The sequence below is a fragment of the Ambystoma mexicanum genome, chromosome 3q (genome assembly GCF_040938575.1).
Source record: "Ambystoma mexicanum isolate Mex_15411 chromosome 3q, UKY_AmexF1_1, whole genome shotgun sequence".
In the NCBI taxonomy this organism is placed as follows: Eukaryota; Metazoa; Chordata; class Amphibia; order Caudata; family Ambystomatidae; genus Ambystoma; species Ambystoma mexicanum.
The window spans coordinates 735,890,175-735,915,492 of NC_090926.1; the positions used below are offsets into that span (position 1 = coordinate 735,890,175).

General features: G+C 48.3%; 1 protein-coding gene and 1 long non-coding RNA gene across 2 annotated transcripts in view; one reads left to right on the forward strand and one right to left on the reverse strand.

Annotated features, from left to right (window-relative positions):
* LOC138582921 (uncharacterized) overlaps positions 1-25,318 on the reverse strand; it is a 128,973-nt gene that overhangs the window by 46,330 nt on the left and 57,325 nt on the right. The window lies entirely within an intron of this gene.
* Positions 9,812-25,318, forward strand: part of CYGB (cytoglobin) — a 268,650-nt gene continuing 253,143 nt past the window's right edge. Inside the window, exon 1 of the mRNA XM_069654674.1 lies at positions 9,812-11,639. Within this exon, the coding sequence (XP_069510775.1) occupies positions 11,494-11,639 (146 nt within the window). The 5' untranslated portion in view covers positions 9,812-11,493. The remainder of the gene's footprint in view (positions 11,640-25,318) is intronic.

Consider the following 25,318-nt stretch of genomic DNA (forward strand, 5'->3'; position numbering starts at 1 on the left):
ACAGAAAAATGTCAGGAAAGCAAAACCTGATGTGTGGGGTGACTAAAGCAAATGTATATTATGTGGTATGAAAAATTACTCAGACTAGAGACAGCACCAAATCCATTGTTTGAAAAGGTTTTTAATTCATTTTGACCTTTGTATGACACGTGTTTCGGCTAAAACTGTTAGCCTTTCTCAAATACGGGCTGTTTGACTGTATATTCTTTGGCTTTAGTATTAGTTCATATTCAAATTACATGCGTGAGGCCGACGCGTGTAATTTGGGCACACACCAGACCAAGGGATTGAACCCATTAGTTCATGATTATGAACTAATACTAAAGCCAAAGAATATACAGTGAAACAGCCCGTATTTGAGAAAGGCTAACAGTTTTAGCCGAAACACGTTTCATACAAAGGGCAAAATTAATTATAAACATTTTGAAACAATGGATTTGGCGCTGTCTCTAGTCTGAGTAATTTTTCATAATATTTATACCAGTGGTTTAAATGGCTTTTTTGTAACCACAACCCAGCAGAGAGGCGACACAGTTCCTACTACTTTTTGCTTGACAAAATTATCATTCTTTGCGAAATCTAATTTTGTCGCCTTGACAGATTGTGCCTACAAAGCCATAACTCAAATGTATATTATGTTTCACCCACAAAACTCCTGTAAACATGTGAAGAGACACTTCAGGCAAAACCTGTTCTGGCTGAGTTCTAAACTTCACAATGAAATGCCCTACTTCCAGCTGGATGTTACAACTCCCATCTAATGATTCCCTACAATAGAATCTGCCGCTGAAGGCGTCAACATTCCATATTCTGCAGACTGGCTGGCACTGAAGGCAGTTAAAGCAAGGGACTTCAAGCAAAAATCATCCCTAGCTGAAGCATGACAAAAAGGTGTGAGCCCTTGTTGCATCCACTTCAAAAGAGCCCACACCATTTCAAAGAGACTTATAAATAAACTCTGATCACAGGCTGAGCCGCTGGGAGACAGATTGCTGTGCAGGATGAAGCAGCCTCCTATTTGATGAACAGAGCACTCCCAATTAATATTAAAAGACTGTTTTCATTTTTAGGCATTTTGAGCATCCATCAGGCTGAGGATTGATCTCATTTCCAGGCAGTTTTGGGGATATAAATTGGATTTACCTGGGACTCTGGGAACTGTAATGGCCAGTTAGACTAGGCTTCTGGCTGATCTAAACATGTGACAATTATGAGAGTTGATGAAAAGATGGAAACTGAAATTGGGAATATGCTTACATATTCATAACTGTTGTACATTTTATGAAAACGACAAAAATGTGACACATGGCCATACTACATTGTATGGATTTGGCGGTCGGCTTATCTAATTCCCCATGATCAGTTAAAACCGAATATATGTTTCATATGGCAGTGGCTGGTACAAATATGAAGTTATGATACATAACTAGTTTTTGACAAAAAGTTTAAATGAGAACAAAGGATGGTAATAAAGGGGAAAAAACAGATGGTACTCCAAAATTCCTAAACCAATCCTGATGGGGGGCGGAGAGACAGAGAGAATCTGTCCAATCCTGGCCACAGGGATTATTGAAGGGTACTTCCCCATGAATGTAATATTAGTGATGTCATTTCTGCTATATAAGGGGCACTGTACTAGGACTAAGGACACACAAAAGAAAAACCTGTGAGACAGGAGAAGGAAGACGGAGAGAAGGCTGCTGAAACTTACCATCTTTGAGAGTGCAGTGACCAGACCCTTGCCCTATCTTTCCAGAGTGTCCTGAGATGCAGCTGGTTTTCTTGGAACTTAAAACAATGCTTGCTATGTAAGTAGCAATAACCCCAGCCCTAAATTGCATAAGCCCATCATTTTTATAGCAGTGCATTCAATATTCCCCCTTGAAAACCCAAATTGCCTTTGTAATTCAGTCATCTCCCTATTGAAGAATCTCTTGTTTGCCTGTGTATGTTGGCATATCTCCATTGAACAACCCCTCATTTGACTGTATAAATCCATAGTATTTTTGTACGTAAATCAATGAATTACTCCATTGAATTTCACAGGAGAGGGATTGTTGGCATTCAAAACCAACAATCGTTGTTCCCAGTGCTGTTGTTGTTATAGTCATTAAAGTGTGCCCAAGAGAATTAAAACCCATGTGAGCTGAAAACCGAATTTGTCCCTCTGTCTAAATTTTGCTCTGCTAAGCGAATTTTCATTTTTCAGTGTCATTCCTATTTGCACCTGTCCTATTAAACCCAAGCCGTTGTTTCCATTGTGAGTAATCTCTTTGCCCAAAACCTATCTGTTAGCTGCCCCGTCATTTTCACTAAACAACTATTTTCCTATGTGCCTTTCCCATTGGTGAACGCGTGTGTCATTTCCAGCCCCAGTGAAATTAAGGTGATTACCGTTTTCATTTCTCTAAACATTTCTTTTCATCCTCGAAAAAGCATTTTTTCTAGATTATTTCCCTTCCCCTATACTATTCTGAGTGCGGATTTCGAATTGCATTTCCTTCATTTTTCATTGCTCAGAGCTTGCTTGTCACTTCAAAGCCCCAGAGGAAACTAAGGTGATTTGTCTTTTCATTTTTCTAAAAATGTATTTTTACCTTGGAAAACTTGTTGTTCCTAGTTTATATCTATTCCCCTAGTATACCCTGATCACGGATTCTGAATTGCATTCCCTTTATTTTTTTATTTTCTTTCTTATGTGCTGCCTGTGTTCAAATCGAATTTCCTAAGTGTGCTCGCTAGTCTGTTTTGAGGCCTGATTTGTCCTCTAGTGTAAGTAGCCTGTAGTACCCTTGTGTGCTGTCCCATAGCAGTAGTAATTAATCATTGAAAACCCTTTTTTCCATTGTTTTGGGGGGAGTGCTTAACTGTTGGTGCTATCACTTTGTGATAAATTGTGCTTTTTCTGTTCTGCCATTAAAAAAACGGAATTAACTGTAATAGTATATCTTAACATGGTTGTTTTGTAGAGATTATTGCATTTTGTGTTGGCACAACATTGTTGGCTGTTGTAATTGGTTGATTTTCCTTTTTCATTCGATAATAAACTAGTAAATATCTTATTGATACACACCGGCCTGGTTCCTAGTCCATTGTGACACGGTGTGTTTGTGGAGGTTGGGTGCGAGACGGGTTGGAGGCCTACTCAAAAAGAATCCGTAGTGTATTAAAAATAAAAAAGCGTTTTATTGTGCGCCACATCCATTGTACGGGGAGGACTTCCCTAGCTGGCGTGTGCCGTGTAATAAACCGTGACAGCAGGCTTTGTCTTTCTGTGCAAGAACACTCCTCTAAGAGAATCTCAGTTCAGGCATCCAAGTGCAAAAATGAATAGCATAAAACCAGGAACCTTATTTATGTTGTGCACTTCACAAGCAGAAGTACCCCTTAAATTGCTCTTTGCTCTGTCATTTACGAGCCCTGTCTGTTTCCTAATTTTTGTAATTTTATTGTAAAAATATTTTAGTTTCTTACAAACTTCAATTTTACATTCATCCTAACACATACATGTCCTTAAACATAACTCCTCCATACGTCTATATGTCAAAAACAAGAAAACCAAAAACAAGATGATAGCCACAGGCCGCGGACTGTTTCAACTAATTGTGCATTGCCTGCAACATGCGTCCCCAACATCAAAGCATCAATGCATATCTATTGTGCTGTTATATCGTCAAAGAAATCAATTGCAGCACATGTTAACATCCAATTCCTGCCGGATATCAGACGTTGCCACCATTCGTCCATATTATCATTTTGTGGAGCAAATTTGACAAGGAAGTGGGTTCTTGGGATTGCCAGGTCTTCACTTTCAGCACCCAAGGGTTTAAGCGACTTCACCTCCCTTTTACAATAGCGGCACTGTGTATTTCCTGTGCCTGATGAGTGTTTCAAAACCAACAATTCCTTTGTTACATACAAATGTAATCTTAGATGCAGAAATTGGACCCTGTGGTATCTCGACGGAAATTTTACTAAATACCTCGGGAGGAAGTTCAGTGCTTTTGCTTCGCCTTCCATATTTATGGCTGTCACATATTCACGTCTTTTATTTTGTGTGACTATCCAATCATTGGTTAAAAAAATGTTCTTTGCTGCACATGGATTTTTTGGGAGGATTTCTGTGTCAGTGTTTACAGCCGCTAATTGTTCTTGTATTTTTGTGGACCAGTTTAGGAATAGTCCTTTATCAGGTTTATCCCATTAAGGAGCCAAAAGCTGATATGATAATGCGGGCACTAGCATCATTTTTCTCCACATCATAATCGACTTCCAGAGGACTATAGAGTATAATGATTGTAGGCCAAGTTAATATCTTATTGATGTAATGGGTACGCTCCGTGGGAGACGCAACACTTTCTGCCAGAACTGACCTTCCAAAGCTTCCCAGGTAGCTCGCCCGATATTGAATCTGCCTTCACGGCCAAATGTTATCGTCGCCATCACCTTTTGGAGATAAAACATCATTATTGGTTTCACAGTGAATTTCCCATAGGTAGCGTGTATTTTCATTCCTTGTAAGGCTCGATTTCTCATTCTGGATTTGAGGTCTTGGGTCCATGGCCATTCTTGCACTGATTTATTAAACATGATACCCAAGTACCAGATTGATTACACCTTTTCCAGTTCTGCTCCCTCCACGTACCACTTAAACTCTTTGTCTTTTTTGTCCAACTTTGTGCCAAAGGCCATGATTTTTCATTTGGCCATATTTATTTGTAAATTGTTATCTTGGAGATAAACCGCCATATCCGTTAGGAGCCTCTGGAGGCCGATTTGGGTTGTGTCCATCAGCACAAGATCATCTGCATATATGGCCCAAATAATTTGATGGTTATTTAATCTTGGTGGAAATTAGATGGTGAGATGGTGTTCTTGAAGGCCATTTGCAGATCTGCGATGTAGAGTTTGAATAATAATGCAGCAAGTGGGCAGCCTTGCTTGACCCCTTCTCTGTGTTAATATTGGCAGAGAGGTCTCCCTCTGTATTAAGTCCCACTCTTATGGAGGTATGTGTATGAAGTGCCTTTATTGCCTGTAGCACATCTTGTGGACAATTCCAATTTTCTAATTTTTCCCATAATATCTCTCGGTTTACATTGTCAAATGCTTAGCGTAAATCAATGAAGGACAGGCACACATTTTTCCCATCCTTCATGGCTGCAAACTTCAACAAGTTGTGTTTCGCCAGATTTAGTTCGACCCCAACACCTTTGGTGAACACTGTCTGCCTGGGGTCCACAAATCCTGTCTCCTCGCCCCATTTTGCTAGTTGAAGAAAGAAGGCAAATATCTTGCCAATCACATCAAGCAAGGCAATCGGACAGTAGTTATTTGGGTCACATCGGTTTCCCTTCTTGTATATAGGGACCACTACCGCCGACTGCCAGGGATTGTTGACGGCGCATTTATTAGTTTAAACAGGATTTGGATGAATGTTGCCCACTCTTCTTTGTTCTTTTTCAGAGTTATGTTACTTAACCCATCCAGTCCAGCAGCACCTGAGTTCTTCAATGTACATATTGCTTGCAGGATGTCGGATCGACTTGTTTCTACTGACCTGGGTATTATCACTTTGCAGTTCTTGGCACCTTTTCTTGAGGTGGGAGCTTTAAAGACTGCTGAATAGTGTTGTTCCCATTTATCAGCACTAATTCTATTTGTCAAATGTGCCTGCTGTGATAATGAGCCTTCATTAAGGATGGTCCATGTGTCTCTGGAGTCTTTTGTAAAAATAGATTTCAACCAAATCTCGCCTCGCTCTTGATCTCGAATCAAGTTGAAAGCAATTAGCCAATTTCAATATCTTTGTCAGCGTTTTTTTATTGCGTTCGCTAGATTCTGGTCTTTGCTTGATTTTAGCATTTTGATTTCCTTACTTCGTTTTTTCTTTCTGCTGCTATTTGCTTGCTAAAACAATATTTGGCAATTTGATGCTCAGCTCTGAAACCTCTTTTTGTCGCTTGAAACTGCAATAAAAGTGACACATGATTAACTGTTCCACATACTTACTTCAAATGATTTTATTATTGGAGTCAAATTCTTTGAGGACCTAATGGTAGTCAATCGTCTTGTGACTACCATCTCTGTGCCACCTCGGGCGGGTACGAATATCGCCCAATGTGGTCCCATTCAGCATCTCACAGTTTCTAGAGACCCATTCTTCTTCCCAGCAGTGTCATTGTTCCGAATGTTTAGCAGGATAATTGGAACAGACTGATTTCCTCAAACTATTTTGGTCAAACCAACAAAAGTTCAGGTCACCACAAATAATTGTTGTTAAATCTGCATATGTTCGAATACATTAATCTATTTGCTATGTGAAAGAGGAAACACATTTCTTTGTCGAGATCATTGCGGGTTCCAGGAGGTGTTGATAATAGCGAGGTGTTTGGTATAACTGCACCTCCCTCTCAGTGATTTAATAACTGTGCATTGAACAAACAAGTTAGGATTTTATGATTTTATGATTTCCCAGTTTGAGTTATGCTTAAGCAAAGGCAATAAACCTGAAAAAGGGCGCCCTAAGTGACCCTCTCCTGCAGCGTTTGGTCGGGTTGTATAACCGTCACACATGGATCACGTAACCAGGACTCTTGGAGACAAATTATTGAACTACATCTTTTGTCTAATCCACCTTCACAGAACAAATGTCGGAAACCTCTCGTATTCCAAGAGATTATTGAACAATCCTTGGTTGCTACTTCTTGTGGATGCTATTGATGTTCTGGCCAATTTCTCTTCCCAGACTTAGTTGCATTTTTCATCTCGGCTTCATGCTTATTTGCAGCTTGTCGCTGTTTGCTACTGTCATATATTTTTTGTAAAGAGAATCTTCTCTACTTGTGTTCAGTCATCCATCTGGCTGAGGAGATTTTTGTCAGCATACGTTAGCCCTCATAAATTCAATTTTCGTCACAATAATTGATCAGCTCATATCCAAAGGAGAGAAGGGCAGTGCTGGCCGATAATAGAATAATTGCGATCACAGAAGAGTGAAGAAGAGAAATCACCCAGTCTGATCGTAGCTCAGACACATATTCTACGATATTAATATCTTCCGTCATGTTTGTACATAGTGACGGGACTGAGTGAAGCAGCTTCCGTATGGTGTATTGATTCAAGTTTACTTTGTTCCTTGGTCCAGCAATGTTTTCAACTTGCAGTTTCAACTTGGATCTTGTTGATTTGTTTCTTGATAAAGGGGCTGTGTCTTTTTTATCCCCTTTTGCATGCACCTGAGCTGCAGTTTATTTAGGGTTGAATTTCAGTGCACACGCCCTACTATGTTATCATTTTACATATGGTGTACTTTTTGCTGTTTATCCGGAGAAACTGAGCCGTGAGACCGAGATACACACAGTGCAGCACAACGTAGATCTGACGGTATTGGCGGTGGCCTGTTTGACTCCTCTCATGATTTTGCATCTTGGCGTTCAGTTTATTGGATCGCTCTTTGACTGTCTTCATGCAAGGAGTCAACCATTATATTTTTCTACTCTTCGTCTTCTATTGAATATGTGGAAAGATTTGCCAAGTCTTTTGAAGTAAACGAGTGTGACTCTCTGGAGTCACCCTCATCCAGTCGTTGCTTTTTTTGGCATGACCATTGCTCTGCAACATTTCAATTTGTTGAGGGATGATGGTTGTTGATTTAGAAATTGGTTTAGATTTAACCAAGAGGACCGTCACTCAAATACAGCAATCGGTGGAGGAGTGGTGAGGTTCCGAATAAAGGCGTTAGACCCACTTGATTTGCCTTTCTTTTTCACCAATGTTGTTGTCTTCTATATTGAAGCATATTTTAGCAGCCTCCCCTATTGCATAGGATTTATAAAACACCCGGCCATTACATTAGGAGATCCCGACCTGTTTCTCAAGGATGGCACACACTTATCAGGACCATGCATGGAACATTTCTTTCGCGAAATCTCCACCACCTTAGCCACCGGGGGCTGCAGATAATCACTTTTGGGGGATCACGGACAGCCGATAACCTGCCCTGTATGGCGGCACGGGCCAGAGGGGGCTACCTCTGGACCCGGTGCCTAAAATTATGATATCAGATGGATATGTGATTATTGTTATTGTTTTCATAACCATATATGTGACAATAAAATCCTATGGCCTTTTATTGCCAACACTTGCAAACTGTGTGGTCCGGATATGGAACTTGCATGCATATGGGTCCAGCAGTTATGGGCAATGCTGTAGGGCCTCCCAAAGAGAGGCAGGGTAACTGCTGGTACCATCCAGCAGGCCCAGGAGAGGGCCAGCTCCCCTCCTCCAAAACTGGCACCTCTCCGGCACTTAGGCTGGAGACAGCACTCTCGCCCATCACAAAACAAGGGAAGGGTGAGGTGAGAAAATCACCTCACCCTTCCACAAAGCAGCAGGGTGCTAATCACCCAGAGGAAACTAATAGGCAGGCAGGGAGAGCAATAACACACCCCCCTTCCAGGGGGGGCCAGACAGCCGGCTACTGCTGGCCTGGGGGCTGGGTCATAGCCCCCAACAGACACACTTCAAAGACCCAGGGCTGGGTCTTATAAAAAGAGCTACACAGCTCCACAAAAACACAATCTGTTTGTCGACCCTGAACGGGGACTCAAACAGGCAGGAGATTCACTGTTAACTCGGTGCCCTCCACTTTTCCTCCTTTTCCAGAAAAGAAGGGAGAAGAACAAAGGAAGAGAGGAACAGGGCACTGTACGGTGACCACAACAAGTCATGGGACAAAAAAGGCGGCAGGGGCTACCCCTGGGCCCGGTGCTCAAAAGTATGATATCAGATGGATATGTGATTATTGTTATTGTTTTCATAACCATATCTGTGACAATAAAATCCTTCGACCTTTTATTGCCAACACTTGCAAACTGTGTGGTCCAACTCTCTTTTTCCAGGGAGGGTGGGTCGGATATGGAACTTGCATGCATATGGGTCCAGCAGTTATGTGTTTTAAGTAGTACAGTTTGTGGACATCCTTTGTGGGTGCTTGGGGACTACACTGTACTTAAGAACCAGCCTGCATCACCTCCTGAGAAGCTAGGCCTTGATTGCTCGTCCATTGCTACCAACAATAGAGAATCTTGGCTGGGGTCATCTGTGCCTCTCCTCTACCATATAGAGAGCAGAAGTACAGACACCTCCCCCCTCCCCCCGTCTTTACAGTCATCCCAGTATTTCGATATCGCTATACCCCGCACTATGCAGCCGTCTGTATGTGGTTATCTCAATATGCCGATCTCGCTATACCCAGCACTATATGTGCCCATATGTTTATTGCCCGTCTGTATGCTATGCCATTCGTGAATGTCATCCATGACTATCCCGTTCACTCAATGGCCGTCAGAATAAGTTCTATATGAATGCCCGTCGTTGCCTGCCTATCCGAATTTGCCACCCACTCCATGTCATACGAACATGCTCATCCGTGTCTGCCTGTGCCCAGCACTGTGTGGCAGTCGCTAGAGCCTCTATGAGAACGTGCGTATGCTATGACGTGCGCTGTATGCACACGCTCTCCGAGACCCGAATTCCCGCCGTGCCTCGCTTTATACGCTAGCAGAAGATGCATGAAAGAGCAACGTGCACTCTTAGTGGGTAGTGGGGGGGGGGTGAGGGTGCAGGGACTCCTCACAGCACCGCGCCAGCCGGTGGAATTCACAAAGTGAGAAGCGCCGCCCCTTCTCCTCCTCATCCAAGCACAGGGAGTCCTGGGTGGGGGTGGGGGGCGCGAGTAGGAAGGCGAGGCGATGAGGGGGCAGTGCACTCCATCGCCGAAGCAGCCCTTAAAGGCTCTGGAGTGGTCGCACTTTTGCCCAGTATCCCAGTGAGACGTACGGCACAGCCAGCAGCAGGCACTTGGGTGGGCACGCGGATCTGATGAGAGTAGTACACTTGCAAGCAGCCTTAGTGCCCCGTGAGAAGACCCCAAGCAGAGCAGCCCCCGGGACAGAGCAGCGCCCCACTTACGTATCTGCCCACAGATCACCCCTCACAGGTAGCAGAGCGGCCTCTCACCCTCAGAGCACGCTGCTATGTTTGTAGCGCTCCTGGCACCTAACAGAGCACCCTGCATTCTCCAGAGCTCCTGGCACCCCTCCTCGTCTGTAGGTCTGTCCCAATCCTCCAGGACCCCTGGCAGAGCAGGCACAAACAGAGCGCCCCGACACGAGTAGGACAGAGCAGCACCACATCACCAGAAGAGAAGAGCCCTCTGGTAGAGCCGAGGAGCGTCCCACCTCTGAATAGCCCCCTGGCAGAACTTCCCTCCACAAAGAGAGCCGCAGCCCTTTTCCTTAGCAGCCTGCTGGCAGGACATCCCTCTCCACGCAGAGTAGGATCCCGTTTCGGAGCACAACATCCCTTCCCTGACAGAGCAGCATCGTATCTCTGAGCAGGTTCCTGGCAGAATCCTATCTCTGAGCAGCACCCTGGCAGAACATCCCTCCCCTGACAGAGCAGCATCGCATCTGAGCAGCACCCTGGCAGAACATCCCTCCCCTGACAGAGCAGCATCCCATCTCTCAGCAGCACCCTGGCAGAACATCTCTCTCCTGACAGGGCAGCATCCCAGCTCTGAGCAGCACCCTGGCAGAACATCCCTCCCCTGACAGAGCAGCATCCCATCTCTCAGCAGCACCCTGGCAGAACATCTCTCTCCTGACAGGGCAGCATCCCATCTCTGAGCAGCACCCTGGCAGAACATCCCTCTCCTGACAGGGCAGCATCCCATCTCTGAGCAGCACCCTAGCAGAGCATCCCCCCTGACAGAGCAGCATCCCATCTTTGAGCAGCACCCTGGCAGAACATCCCTCCACTGAGAGAATCATCCCATATTTTAGCAGCCTCCCAGCAGAACAGTTCTCCTCTGACAGAGCAACATCCCATCTCCGAGCAGCCGAATGACAGAACATACCTCCCCTGACAGAGCAGCAGCCCATCTCCGAGCAACACCCTGGAAGACACCCCTCCCCTGACAGAGCAGCAGCCCATCTCTGAGCAACACCCTGGAAGACACCCCTCCCCTGACAGAGCAGCGCCCATATCTGAGCAGCCCTCGGCTCTGCCAGAACATCGAGCAGCGTCCCTTCTCCTGAGCAGTGCCTCATTTTCCCGACAGAGCATCCATCTAGCAGCGAAGCAACACCACCCAGGAGCCCCAAGGCACCCCATTTCCCGGCCCGCCACAGTGCCGAGCAGTGCCCACAGGAGCACACGGATGAACGACTCCGAACTCTAGAGCACCGACAGACCTGACAGAGAAACCCCGGATCACCCCCTGTCAGAGCAGCCGTAGCTCTCCAGCTGTTCCCGCCAACACACGCACACCACCCCCTCCCCACCTAAGAGCAAGCCCCCTCGTGCCGTGCCTGCCTCGCGCCGCGAGACTCGCTGCCCGCCTGCGGGGTTCGTGGAATCCTCGGTCGCCCACGGAGTTCGAGGCTCCCCGCCCCCCGCCAGCGCTCCCCGGTCTCCCCAATATCCTCCATGGAGAAGGTCCAGGACGGCGTGGTGGAGATGGAGAGATGGGAGCGGGGCGAGGACATCACCGAGCGCGAGAAGCGCCTCATACGAGAGACCTGGAGCCGGGTGTACGGCAACTGCGAGGACGTGGGGGTGTCCATCCTCATCAGGTAGGGCTGGAGTGGCAGCAGGCCGGGTTGACCATCCTCGCGAGGTACGGGTGGCAGGGGCTCGGGGGCATCCATCCTCACCAAGTAAGGACGCCAGAGTTAGGCGTATGGCTCAGAGACTAGGGTGAAGGATAGGAGGCATGGAGATGCCACAGAATGTCTGGGCCTGTAGGAAAGATGGCAGGAAGGGTCAGGGCGGCGGAAGAGGTGGCATAGACAGGCTGGGCTGAGGGGGGCATAGAGGTACTGGGAGTTGCAGTGGAGGCTGCAGGGGCGGTGGCAGGGAGGAACTGGGATTTAAAGGAGAGGAAGCCCAAGCCATGGACCATAGCTGCAGGGGATGAGCCACGAAGGTGCTGGGGATGCAGGGGAGGTGGCATAGAGGTACTGGGAGTTGCAGTGGAGGTGTCAAACCTCATGGACCGTGGCTCTGGAGATGTGTCTCAGAGGTGCTGGGGCTGCCAGGGAGGTGGCACGGGGGACTGGGGTTTATAGGCGAGGTAGGACAAGTCATGGGCCGCAGCTTCAGGAGAGGCGCGACAGAGGTGCTGGGGCTGCAGAGGAGAAGGGACTGGCAGTTGCAGGGGAGGCAGCACGAGCCATGGACTGTGGCTGCAGGAAATGTGTCACAGAAGCCCGGAGGATGCAGGGGAGATGGCATGGAAGGACTGGAAGTTGCAGGCGAGGCAGCACAAGCCATGCACCATGGCTTCAGGAGATGTGTCACAGAGGTGCTGGGGGTGCCGGAGAGGTGGGAGAGAGCGACTGGGAGTTGCAGGGGAGGCAGAACAAGCCATGCACCATGGTTGCAGGAGATGCACCACAGGGGTGCTGGGGCTGCAGGGGAGATGGCAAAGAGGGACTGGGTGTTGCAGTGGAGGCATCACACGTAATGGACCATAGCTGCAGGAGATGTGCCACATAGGTTCTAGGGATGCAGGAGAGGTGGCATGGAGGGACTGGGAGATGCAGGGGAGGCAGAACAAGCCATGCACCGCAGTTTCAGGAGATGTGCCACAGAGGTGCTGGGGCTTACGGGGACGTTGCACAGAGGGAAGGGAGTTACAGTGGAGGCATCTCAAGTCATGGACAGTGGCTTCAGGAGATGTGTCACAGAGGTCCTGGGGGTGTCCCAGGAGGTGGCATTGGGGGACTGGGAGTTTCAGGCGAGCCAGAACAAGCCATGGACAGTGGTTGCAGAAGATGTGCCACAGCGATGCTGGGGCTGCAGGGGTGATGGCAAAGAGGGACTGGGTGTTGCAGTGTAGGCATCACACATCATGGACAATAGCTGCAGGAGATGTGCCACATAGGTGCTAGGGGTGCCGGGAGGTGGCACAGGAGGACTGGGAGTTGCAGGTGAGGCAGAACAAGCCATGGATCGTGGTTGCAGGAGATGTGCCACAGAGGTGCTGGGGCTTCAGGGGAAATAGCAAAGAGGGACTGGGTGTTGCAGTGGAGGCATCACACGTCATAGACCATAGCTGCAGGAGATGTGCCACATGGGTGCTAGCAATGCAGGAAAGGTGGCATGGAGGGACTGGGAGTTGCACGGGAGGCATCCCACATCATGGACCAGAGCTGCAGGAGATGTGCCACATAGGTGCTAGGGGTGCCGGGAGGTGGCACAGGGGGACTGGGAGTTGCAGGGGAGGCAGAACAAGCCATGGACCGTGGTTGCAGGAGATGTGCCACAGCGGTGCTGGGGATGCAGGGGAGGTGGCATAGAGGTACTGGGAGTTGCAGTTGAGGTGTCAAACGTCATGGACCGTGGCTCTGGATATGTGTCTCAGAGGTGCTGGGGCTGCCAGGGAGGTGGCACGGGGGACTGGGTTTTATAGGCGAGATAGCACAAGTCATGGACCGCAGCTTCAGGAGAGGTGCCAAAGAGGTGCTGGGGCTGCAGAGGAGAAGGGACTGGCAGTTGCAGGGGAGGCAGCACTAGTCATGGACTCTGGCTGCAGGAAATGTGCCACAGAAGTCCTGAGGATGCTGGGGAGGTGGCATGGAAGGACTGGAAGTTGTAGGAGAGGCAGAACAAGCCATGTTGCAGGAGATGTGCCACAACGGTGCTGGGGCTGCAGCGGAGATGGCAAAGAGGGACTGGGTGTTGCAGTGGAGGCATCACACGTCATGGACCATAGCTGCAGGAGATGTGCCACAACGGTGCTGGGGCTGCAGGGGAGATGGCAAAGAGGGACTGGTTGTTGCAGTGGAGGCATCACACGTCATGGACCATAGCTGCAGGAGATGTGCCACATTGGTGCTAGGGATGCAGGAGAGGTGGCATGGAGGGACTGGGAGTTGCACGGGAGGCAGAACAAGCCATACACCGTGGCTGCAGGAGATGTGCCACATAGGTGCTAGGGGTGCTGGGAGGTGGCACAGGGGGACTGGGAGTTGCAGGGGAGGCAGAACAAGCCATGGACCGTGGTTGCAGGAGATGTGCCACAGCGGTGCTGGGGATGCAGGGGAGGTGGCATAGAGGTACTGGGAGTTGCAGTGGCGGTGTCAAACGTCATGGACCGTGGCTCTGGATATGTTTCTCAGAGGTGCTGGGGCTGCCAGGGAGGTGGCACGGGGGACTGGGGTTTATAGGCGAGATAGCACAAGTCATATACCGCAGCTTCAGGAGAGGTGCCACAGAGGTGCTGGGGCTGCAGAGGAGATGGGACTGGCAGTTGCAGGGGAGGCAGCACTAGTCATGGACTCTGGCTGCAGGAAATGTGCCACAGAAGTCCTGAGGATGCTGGGGAGGTGGCATGGAAGGACCGGAAGTTGTAGGGGAGGCAGAACAAGCCATGTTGCAGGAGATGTGCCACAACGGTGCTGGGGCTGCAGGGGAGATGGCAAAGAGGGACTGGGTGTTGCAGTGGAGGCATCACACGTCATGGACCATAGCTGCAGGAGATGTGCCACATTGGTGCTAGGGATGGAGGATAGGTGGCATGGAGAGACTGGGAGTTGCACGGGAGGCAGAACAAGCCATACACCGTGGCTGCAGGAGATGTGCCACAGTGGTTCTATGGCTACAGGAGAGGTGGTGCTCTTGGTGGCTGGTTGCCGCAGAAGATGTGGCACAGTTCTGGGTTTAGGCAAGTAGAAACTTGAGCTGTGGGCGAGCAACTAGTAGAGATGGGCCGAAGCTTCAGGGGAGTTGGCACGGTAAGGGACTGGAACCTGAAGGAGAAGCAGTACAGTCCGGGGCTGGGAGAGCGAGATGGCACAGTCCGAGACTAGAGGACTTTGCACGTGGGCTGTGTAGAAGGGAAGAGGGTGCATTCTTCCCTTTCAAAGCAAATGTTACCGAATGTCAGAATCACGAATGGCCATTTTGTTTCACGGCTTGTTTCCAGGGGTAGAAGTGTATAAAACAAAGTAGTGGAGCTGTGACCCCAGCAGGGGACGGAGTAGGCAGGAAGGGGGCAACGTGCAACACATTTTTCAAAGGCTGCGGTCATGCTGGCTGACAGCCAATTGAGTGAAAACAAATCTCATTTTGACAGAAACTGCTGTTGGGTGTTAAAGTGGAGAAGTGTGGAAAAAAGTAGTGGAACTGTTAAAAGTACAAAATAAAAGTAGTGGAACGGCGCTCCCGGACATGCCTGCTCACTTCGACCACTGCTAGGTTCCCCTTTTTTTAACCGGGGTTCCCCCTTACCTTCCATTGATTCCCACTGCCCACTCCCCAGAACCTACACTGAACTACGGCAACCCCAGTTCACTAGCGTTTTATTCGCTTTTGATCACGAAATGTAATTGTACGATTAGGGAATTTAGCTCTTTTCCGTTAAACATTTTTCGTGAAAAGCGTATTGACCTTGACCAGAGGAGCTCTGGAAAGCAAGGTGGCAGGGTCAGGTCTATAGGCAGAGAAGAGAAGATGTGGATCGGGGGCGTATCCGGAGCTGGGTGGTGGCGGAGGGTCAGAGAAGAGAAGGTTTGGATCAGAAGGTGGGTTGTGGAGGAAGCGTCAGGGCTATGGGCAGAGGGAAGAAGGTGAGGACCAGAAGCTGAGTGGTGGTGACAGAGTGAGGGTTATTGGCAGAGCAGAGAAGGTGAGGATCAAAAGCTGAGTGGTGGTGACAGAGTGAGGGTTATTGGCAGGGCAGAGAAGGTGAGGATCAGGAACTGAGTGGTGGTGACAGAGTGAGGGTTATGGACAGAGGGAAGAAGGTGAGGACCAGAAGCTGAGTGGTGGTGACAGAGTGAGGGTTATTGGCAGGGCAGATAAGGTGAGGATCAGGAGCTGAGTGGTGGTGACAGAGTGAGGTTATGGACAGAGGGAAGAAGATGAGGACCAGAAACTGAGTGGTGGTGACAGAGTGAGGGTTATTGGCAGGGCAGAGAAGGTGAGGATCAGAAGCTGAGTGGTGGTGACAGAGTGAGGGTTATGGACAGAGGGAAGAAGGCGAGGATCAGGAGCTGAGTGGCAGTGACAGAGTCAGGGTTATGGGTAGGGCAGAGAATGTGGAGACCAGGACCTGAGTGGCGGTTACAGAGTGAGGGTTATGGACAGAGGGAAGAAGGTGAGGACCAGAAGCTGAGTGGTGGTGACAGAGTGAGGGTTATTGGCAGGACAGAGAAGGTGAGGATCAGGAACTGAGTGGTGGTGACAGAGTGAGGGTTATGGACAGAGGGAAGAAGGTGAGGACCAGAAGCTGAGTGGTGGTGACAGAGTGAGGGTTATTGGCAGGGCAGATAAGGTGAGGAACAGGAGCTGAGTGGTGGTGACAGAGTGAGGTTATGGACAGAGGGAAGAAGATGAGGACCAGAAACTGAGTGGTGGTGACAGAGTGAGGGTTATTGGCAGGGCAGAGAAGGAGAGGATCAGGAGCTGAGTGGTGGTGACAGAGTGAGGGATATGGGCAGAGAGAAGAAGGTGAGGATCAGGAGCTGAGTGGTGGTGACAGAGTGAGGGCTATGGGCAGAGCGAAGAAGGTGAGGATCAGGAGCTGAGTGGTGGTGACAGAGTGAGGGCTATGGACAGAGAGAAGAAGGTGAGGATCAGGAGCTGGGTGGTGGTGACAGAGTGAGGGCTATGGGCAGAGGGAAGAAGATGAGGATCAGAAGCTGAGTTGTGGTGACAGAGTGAGGGTTATTGGCAGAGGGAAGAAGGTGAGGACCAGAAGCTGAGTGGTGGTGACAGAGTGAGGGATAATGGCAGAGGGAAGAAGGTGAGGACCAGAAGCTGATTGGTGGTGACCTAGTGATGGTTATTGGCAGTGCAGAGAAGGTGAGGATCAGGAGCTGAGTGGTGGTGACAGAGTGAGGGTTATGGACAGAGGGAAGAAGATGAGGACCAGAAGCTGAGTGGTGGTGACAGAGTGAGGGTTGTTGGCAGGGCAGAGAAGGTGAGGATCAGGAGCTGAGTGGTGGTGACAGAGTGAGGGTTATGGGAAGGGCAGAGAATGAGAGGATCAGGAGTTGAGTGGTGGTGAAAGAGTGAGGGTTATGGACAGAGAGAAGAAGGCGAGGATCAGGAGCTGAGTGGCAGTGACAGAGTCAGGGTTATGGGCAGGGCAGAGAAGGTGGGGACCAGGAGCTGAGTGGTGGTGGCAGAGTGAGGGTTATGGACAGAGAGAAGAAGGCGAGGATCAGGAGCTGAGTGGCAGTGACAGAGTCAGGGTTATGGGCAGGGCAGAGAAGGTGGGGACCAGGAGCTGAGTGGTAGTGGCAGAGTAGGGGTTATGGGCAGGGCAGAGAAGGTGGGGATCAGGACCTGAGTGGCAGTGACAGAGTGAGGGTTATGGGAAGGGCAGAGAAGGAGAGGATCAGGAGCTGAGTGGTGGTGACAGAGTGAGGGAAGGAGCTGAGTGGTGGTGGCAGAGTGAGGGTTATGGGCAGAGTTGAGAAGTTTGGGATCAGGAGCTGAGTGGCTGTGACAGAGTGAGGGTTATGGGAAGGGCAGTGAAGGAGAGGATCAAGAGCTGAGTGGTGGTGACAGAGTGAGGGCTACGGGGAGGTAGGAGAAGTTGTGGATCAGGAGCTGGGTGGTGGTGGCCGAGTCAAGGGCTCTCGGTCGCACTCCTCCGTACAGGCAAAAACACAGAATGCACGCTGTTTGTATTGTATGATCAGGGCCAATCCGAGGCACGTTCATCTGAGAATGACCCCTTGCCTATATGATGAGGGTGTGTGATAAGGAACAGTGGAAATGCAAGGACATTTGCTCAATGGCAGCGGTGGATGACTATTGATGTTGACAAGTGTCCTATGTGGGTGATACCGTCTACGTTTTGTTTTGATGGTAAGGCAACAATGTGGCAGGCAGGTGAGAAGGACTATGGCTGACTTGCAGTGAAAGGAATCCCAAAGCTGTGCAGCAGCACCAGCCCGTCCAAGATTTGTTTTGTGTAGTGTAGTAAAGAATCCCCAAGGCTCACATGGGGGGAAACATGGTGGATGCGCCACAGAAGGCTATTAAGTGATAACAGTAACTCAGAGCACATCCTTAACTCCAGGGTCGTGGCCAACGACCGAGGGCTGATGAGGAACCAAGTATAAAAGGCAGAGAGAAGAAAGATGCGAGTAGACCACAAAGAAAAAAAAAGCAAGTGAGATAATAGGGATCAAAATAAGGATAACATGAGCGAGAGCTAAAAGCTCCTGAGCATGAGACATCACACACTAAGCAAAAACTACCTCTGGGGAACTAGGAGCTAGTACATAGTGTGACGAATGAACCTACGGGGCACCAATGGTCCAGGAGTGAAAATCGGTTTCTAAACTATCAGCCCCACACTTCTAGTACACCAGAAGGGATCTGAACATATTGGAAGCACACGTACATTATAAACCTCCTTGTCCAATTTTCAGTAACGTGGACAGAACGTCAGGCTTATCTCCGCAAGGTTGTGGATCGTTGTTTAGTTGCAACACAACGAAAATACAATTATTACCCAATGATAACTGGGACTGTCCAGTCTAGGTTGTATGCAAATATCTAATTTATCACTATTAAAACAGGCATTCTAGCACACTACAAAATACAACCCACCCTGTAAAGGACGCAGAGGACAGTTTCACGAAGGAAAGAGATGCACCCTGGATACTGACAGGAGGGTAGTTGGTAATCAATCAGTCTTAACTGTTCAAGGATATTTAGTTTCAGCACCAAGGGAGGAAGGGGTCATAAATGTCACTAGGGGCCTTCGGAGAAGTACCAGGGGGACAGCACCACAATGTACCTGGTGCTTGAGTTGATCTTGATGCTCAACAGCATCGAGTCGGTTCCAGGATGCTTTTCAGCTCTTGTGGCTGAGTTCAAGAAGGGAGACATCTGCAGGTATCAGGCAGCAGGCAGTTCATCCAGTGAGGCTGGACGGATGGCTGCAAGCTGGCTCACTTGGCGTTAAGAATCATTGGCTCTGCGCTGGTTGGCGGATATGGAATGCTGGTCGAGGTGTCTCAGACGGCTTTAGTGACTGTAGCGTGACAACAGTCAGTGGTGCAGCCGGTCGCGGTTCAAGGTCTCGACTGCCTCGAAAATGTCCTTAAAAGATGGACAATGATGGATGCTTGTTGTGGCACTCCTCCTAAATTCTTCGCAGGGCTTGTGTCGTCCTTTAAGGCAGACTGCCCAAAACTGAGGAGCGTGTTTGCAGGCAACAGCCTTGTCCTTTGTTCAGAGACACTTTAGCACTTCCCACCTAGGAAGCTTGCTGGCAGAACCTAGCATGGCATACTGTGTGCTGTCTGGGTACCGGTTCTGGAGCTGCTGGATGGGTCTTCTGAGTTCTGTATTTCCCTCTGTTCCCTGGGAGATGTTTTGGGGAGGGATCTTGCTTCACTTCTGAAAATATTGGCCTTCCTTCACTGGCAGAATCTGTAAGGCATACTGTACCTTCAACCAGGGTCCAAATGAGTCCTTCTTCTTACTCCGTTCAAAGTTGTTGGATGATCTGTTAAGTGAGGAGCTAAGCCCTCTTTTAAAGCCAAATGGGTCCCAGTAATTGGTGCAGGCTAAGCCTACCTTAATGAACTAATCCTGGGCCCCTACCAACAATATTCTGTTATGCGTGAGGTCAGGACCAGCGTGCTTTGCAACTGGAAAGGTAAGATATGACAACATGTACTCCTAAGTCCCACCCATCTTCCTGTCTGTTGTAGATTAAATTGTCTCTCTGGTTAACTGAGCCCTCTGATGCTCTTGATCAAAGTGCAGGTCTCCCTTGAAGTCTGTGGTGAGAACAGACTTCTGTCTCCCTCAAATACCATACTTCGTCCCTCAGAAAGGGGTCAGGCACTGCAGGGGTTGCCTATGGTAAATAGTGGACCCAGACATTCCATTCACTGTCCTTCATATAGTGTGGTGGGAACTAGCTTCAAGTTGACACATTGCATATCCAAGAGGTGTTAGTCCTGCCTCCCTCTTGTCCATTCTGTGATCAAGCCTGACACAGGCCTGTTCCAGTTAATTCCTATTAGTATGTGCTTCTACCAGCAGTTTAGACAATAGGAAGACAGATCCATGGAGCCTTTGATATTTTCATTAGGCTGCCCATGGCCGGAGGAAGGTGTTGCCTTCCCCTTCTTGAGATATTTTGATGTACCCATGGCTGCCACAGTCCAGCTGAATATGACAGGGGAGGACGGCGCTTGTAGGCTGTGTCCTCCCAGAGTACACGTGACTATGCATGCGGTGAGCAGGAAAAATGTGTGCAGAATGACCTTAGACATTTTCAGAGGTTGAACTCCCATCATTCATTTTAATTTTTAAAAAATCAAACAAGCCCAAACGAGCGCACACTCCCGTGCAGATGGTCGAATTCATCATACATAGTGTGCTGAAAATCTAAATTCCACATGACATGCACACTATACCCTTTCCTCTATTATGTCTGACCCATTAGAGTTCCACTAGCTCATACATTTGTGGCAATCTTTCTGTAAAAAATGGATTGCCATTAACCTATTTAATGTTATGTAGCTATGCTTGTCTGTCGCCGGCTGGTCTGGAGAGTCAAAAGAAACTCCAGCTAGCTGTTGGTATCAAGGTTTCCAGGCTCTTCTAGGCTACAAGCAGGAGCTACTTGCATTTTCGAACCGTGCAACAAGTCTTCTGGTTGTCTACAAATACACAAATGCTCATTTAACTGACACAATCGCAGGCTGGAAACCTGAAAGATTGTTTAAAAAATCCGTTTTTCAAATCCATTCTTGTTCCTTCCACAGGATCAATGTGTGCTTATTTTGGAGGTTGTGTAATATTCCACCCCCCCCCACTGCAGACATAAAGTTGTTTCAGAATGCCCATAATGCCCCGGTTGGGCGGAGGAAGAGCAGGAAGGGAAAGCAGTACCTAATTTGTGGGGGTATTTGCCAGGGCGCAGCCAAGGCACTTATATTTGAGCCCCACTTATTTTCTCAGACTCACTTTACTTTTGAAGTGGTAATAGTCAGTACATCCATCAACCACAATGAGGAGGTGCGAGCTGCAGTGTAACCCCAAATATATCGACACTGTGCGGAGCAGCCCTGGGTGGCGCCAGCAGTGGTGCGGAACTGCCCACCCGCAGTGTCACAGGAGTGCTAGAAAATATTTGGGCCCTGCCACCTTTTTTTTTTTTTTAACAAATTAAGCACACAGGGAAAGTGGGTGAGAAAGCGAGGAGAAGAGAGAAGAAACAGCTTGTAAACTTCTACAGCCAATAGATAACAAGTCTTGCATTCCGTCTGGGTAGCAGAAACATAGCATAACTATAAAGGACACTGAAGACCCGATTCTGATTTTGGAGCAGTGAGCGTGCTAAAGAGCACGAATCACTGTGCCAAACCTGGGTGCCCAGGCTCCACCACTATTCTTAAGTGGTGCTGGGCGTCCTCGGAGCACACAACGGCCTGCATTCCGCCTGTGTGTGTGGACAATGGACGGAATGGAAATTCTCGGCAGAACTTTCATTAAATAACAAGATATTTGTTATTTTATATAAGAGCTGCCAAGAACACGCCAGCACCTTGCATTGTACTGAGATTTATTGTGTTGTGTGCTAGCATGTGTTTTGCACAGCCTACACTGGAATAATCTGTGGAGGAATGATGGTCATGAGCAGTATATATGCTTCATCATGTCATGTTCATAATGCCTAACTATTGGAAGTCGCACAGAGGTCTTGCAAACCAATTTCATAAACGCTATGAGAATCTAGTAAGATAGCAAATTACCCACAAATTACATTGATATTAATATCGGGCACTGAGTAGCCCTTCAGACTCAGAAGGGCTGAAAATGAAACAGGGAAGGATTAGAGCTTTGTAAGACTGTGGACTTAGAGCCAATCTACTCAATGATGTATGAGCAGAGGCAGAAACACCAAGGTTCATCTGAGAGCCGGAAGAGCACTGCTGAGAAAGCAGAGGCAGTGAGCCATGGGCAAGGCACCCATTAAATAGAGAGCAGTGTGACTTGTGCACAACTTGCGCATGGCTCTCCTGAAGTGCGGCCAAGACTGTTCCATGCACCTCGCCTGCATTGTGTGTGCAAAAACCACATCTGGACACACACCTGGTTACTAGAGATGCAGAAGCACACGGAACCTTCCCCTAGCAGAATCCTTGCCATTTCCGTGTTGGGATCCCGGATCACCTAATCAATCAAGCAATGAACCAATCAAATCCAGAGATACAGACCACACCCCCATCCTCCTACAGCCATGGCCCTCTGATCACCCTCAACCCCACATGGTTCCCGGTCTTCTCCAATCCAACACCTCCTCCAGCCTCATTTTAATACAGACTGTGCGTGAGTACCCTCGCCAAAATAACCAAGCGCTTCCCTTGCTCTTGCCGCCTCTGCCATGTACGTCAAGCAGATATCAACCCCAGTGCCCTCTCCATTCCCCTCAGTAGGTCTCGCTCTTGCTCCTCGTGAAAAACATTATGTGAGGGTAACTGTGATAAGATGCTGCTCAGTCTCCAAATATGTGTGCATTACATGCAGGGTCACCACGACACATTGCTGCCCCTCACACCTGTCAGTGTCTGTGCCGCCACATGGTTTACACCACACCCGTCACCTTAGAATAAAGAACCGCAAAACTCCGAGCTGTGCAGTTGCGCATTCTCGGGATATCCCATGCAGACTCCAAATATGAATGCTTACAATGCAGCACCATTTGATGCAGCACCGCAGGCCCTGAAGCCCAGCATGCATCACGCGTGCTACTATCCACTGACATCACGTATACCACACCCCCTCACCAAGCCCGAAGTACATCAGAGCCCAGAGGTGGGCGGTGAAAAACGTTCCCAGCATTTCCCGCTCAGAATTGACATACGGGTGCTTAAAATGCATCCCTTCCAAGAGAGGCATCCCTCCATTACTCTCATGGTACCAGAATATGTGCTCAGAATTCCAGAACAGGGTGGTCTAGCCCTATAACCGGGGACTCCATGTCTGAAGGTCAACCTTAGGCTAGGGCGTCTTCCGTTGCCTGGCCGAGGCCCAGTGCATCCCTGTCGCGTTTCTACAAAGCTTTTCTAAAAAGTTCTGAATCTGGGTTTACTTCCAAGATAATAAAACAATTTCCGCTCCCAATGTTTCAGACGAGGTCAGTCTCTGTACCTCACTCTGTCCTGGCAGGCCGTCCAGCTACCAATAGCGGGTAGTACACAGTGTGATGAATGGTGCCAGTACAGAGGGGCAAGGTAACCGATGTCAGGACCTCCCTATGTTCTGGCAGGCCATCCAGCTACCAGACCAGTAGCGGGTAGTAAAGAGTGTGATGAATGGTGCCAGTACACAGAGGACAGGAACATGATTCAAGAAAATATATTGATGCCATCGTAATTCAGGATTAACACCCGTCATCAAAACGCGCAAACTCTTCAGCCTATAAATCAAGCAGCTAATAATCTCAGGCCCACCCTATGCTAAAGGACCTTGGACATGTAAGAGGGGCCTGTTCTAATCCACAGTCACGTGGATGCAGTGGAGCCACTCCGATAGAGCAATGCGACATTCCACAGTTATTGTAAGTCCATAATAATAGCATGTAGCCATCAAGGAACTGTCAGTGCACTCCAAACCTGACAGGTACCTTAATTTTCTGGTAACCTAGCAACTCTGCTGATGATATAGAGCCTGAACAGAGGCTGAACGCACCACTGTTTGTTCAATGGGTAACGAGGCCAAACAGCCCGGCAGCAGCTAAGAATCATGGGCGGGTTGCGAGGTGAAAGTGCAGAAATACATTAACAATAAAGTAATAATATAATCGTACACAAATGCCACGTGAAAAAATATAATTTTTTTTTTCTTAAAGTTTTATATTGTTAATTAGTACCCGGCGAAGGACAATCATATTGTAACATGCAATCTGATTGGCCCTCGCAGGGGCTTTACCCAACCGGGAATCCCTCTCCCAATGTTCCTTTCCTTTGTGTCCCCGGTGAGCGTGTGTGGCATCCACTCAGCCAATGAGGAGGCTCGGAATGAAGTAATCACCTCTCCGAGCCACCACACGGGTGGAGGCTGCCATCTTCCCCTCCTGGGGATCGAGGTGTTTTCCCTTCCCCTCCCCTCCAATCCAAACAGTCCCCTCCTTTCCAACACCACTTACCTTCTTTTTGGTCCATTTTGGGAGTGAACGCGCTCCAAACCCTTTTGTCCCCAGCGCGTCCGCTCCTGATCCGCGACCGGCCGTCATGGAAAGGAAGAAGGGACTACACATAGCCCCTTCTCTCCTTTCCATGGTGAGCATTTTTTTGTTTACTTTTTTTCTATTTTTTTCAGTGGACGCCATGGAAAGGAAGAAAGGACTACTTGTAGTCCCTTTTCCCTTTCTATGGTGGCTATTTTATTTGTTTACCTTTTTCCATTCATTTGAATGGCCGCCATGGAAAGGTAAAACAGACCCTGTTTTTCCATTCCTGGCGCGCATTTTTTTTTTTGCATGTTTCTTTTTCTGTTTTGAAACGCCAGAGCGTTTCAGAACAGAAAAACAATGCTCTTAGTATCCTGGTCTTGCCGGCCCCGGTACTAATAGCAATAAGCCACAAGCCGCAGGGGCATTACTGAGTCAGGTAAAGACCCTGGGCCCTCAACTATGGGCCCCGTGGCTTTACCTTACTCGGTAATGCCCCCTCGGCTCGGGGCTTATTGCTTCATTATAACCTTTATTTAAAAAAAAATTGTAATCAACTTTATTTAACATAGTTTCACAGAATTGAAAAACAAAAAAAAGGAACATACTTGTGAGGATAGATTTGCAGGTAGTTCGATAGAGTCAATTTCTTCATAACACATGCCCCTACCAATTACCATATTTCTTTACTAGAAGATACCCACCCTCACATCCCATTTCAACTACAAGACACAACAAAGACAGTACAGTAGACGAGACAAACACCCTCCCACCACCCAACCCCCCAACATCATTATCACATATACAGATCAAGCCCTACACTTCAATCAAATAAACTATTAAACGACCCCCACATCTCCTCATATTTAACCTCCCGGTCACGTCTCAAAGCTTGTCTTAATTATAACCTTTAACACTATAAAAATACAGTATATAGACATTTTTATGTGTACATATAGATACAATTTTATAAACATAAATAATAAAAAAGCCAATGACATTACATGAATACATTATATATAGCAACACAATAGGAGTTAAAATGAGTATTAATTTGATAAGAACTTCTAAAAGCAAATCAACTCCCCCAAA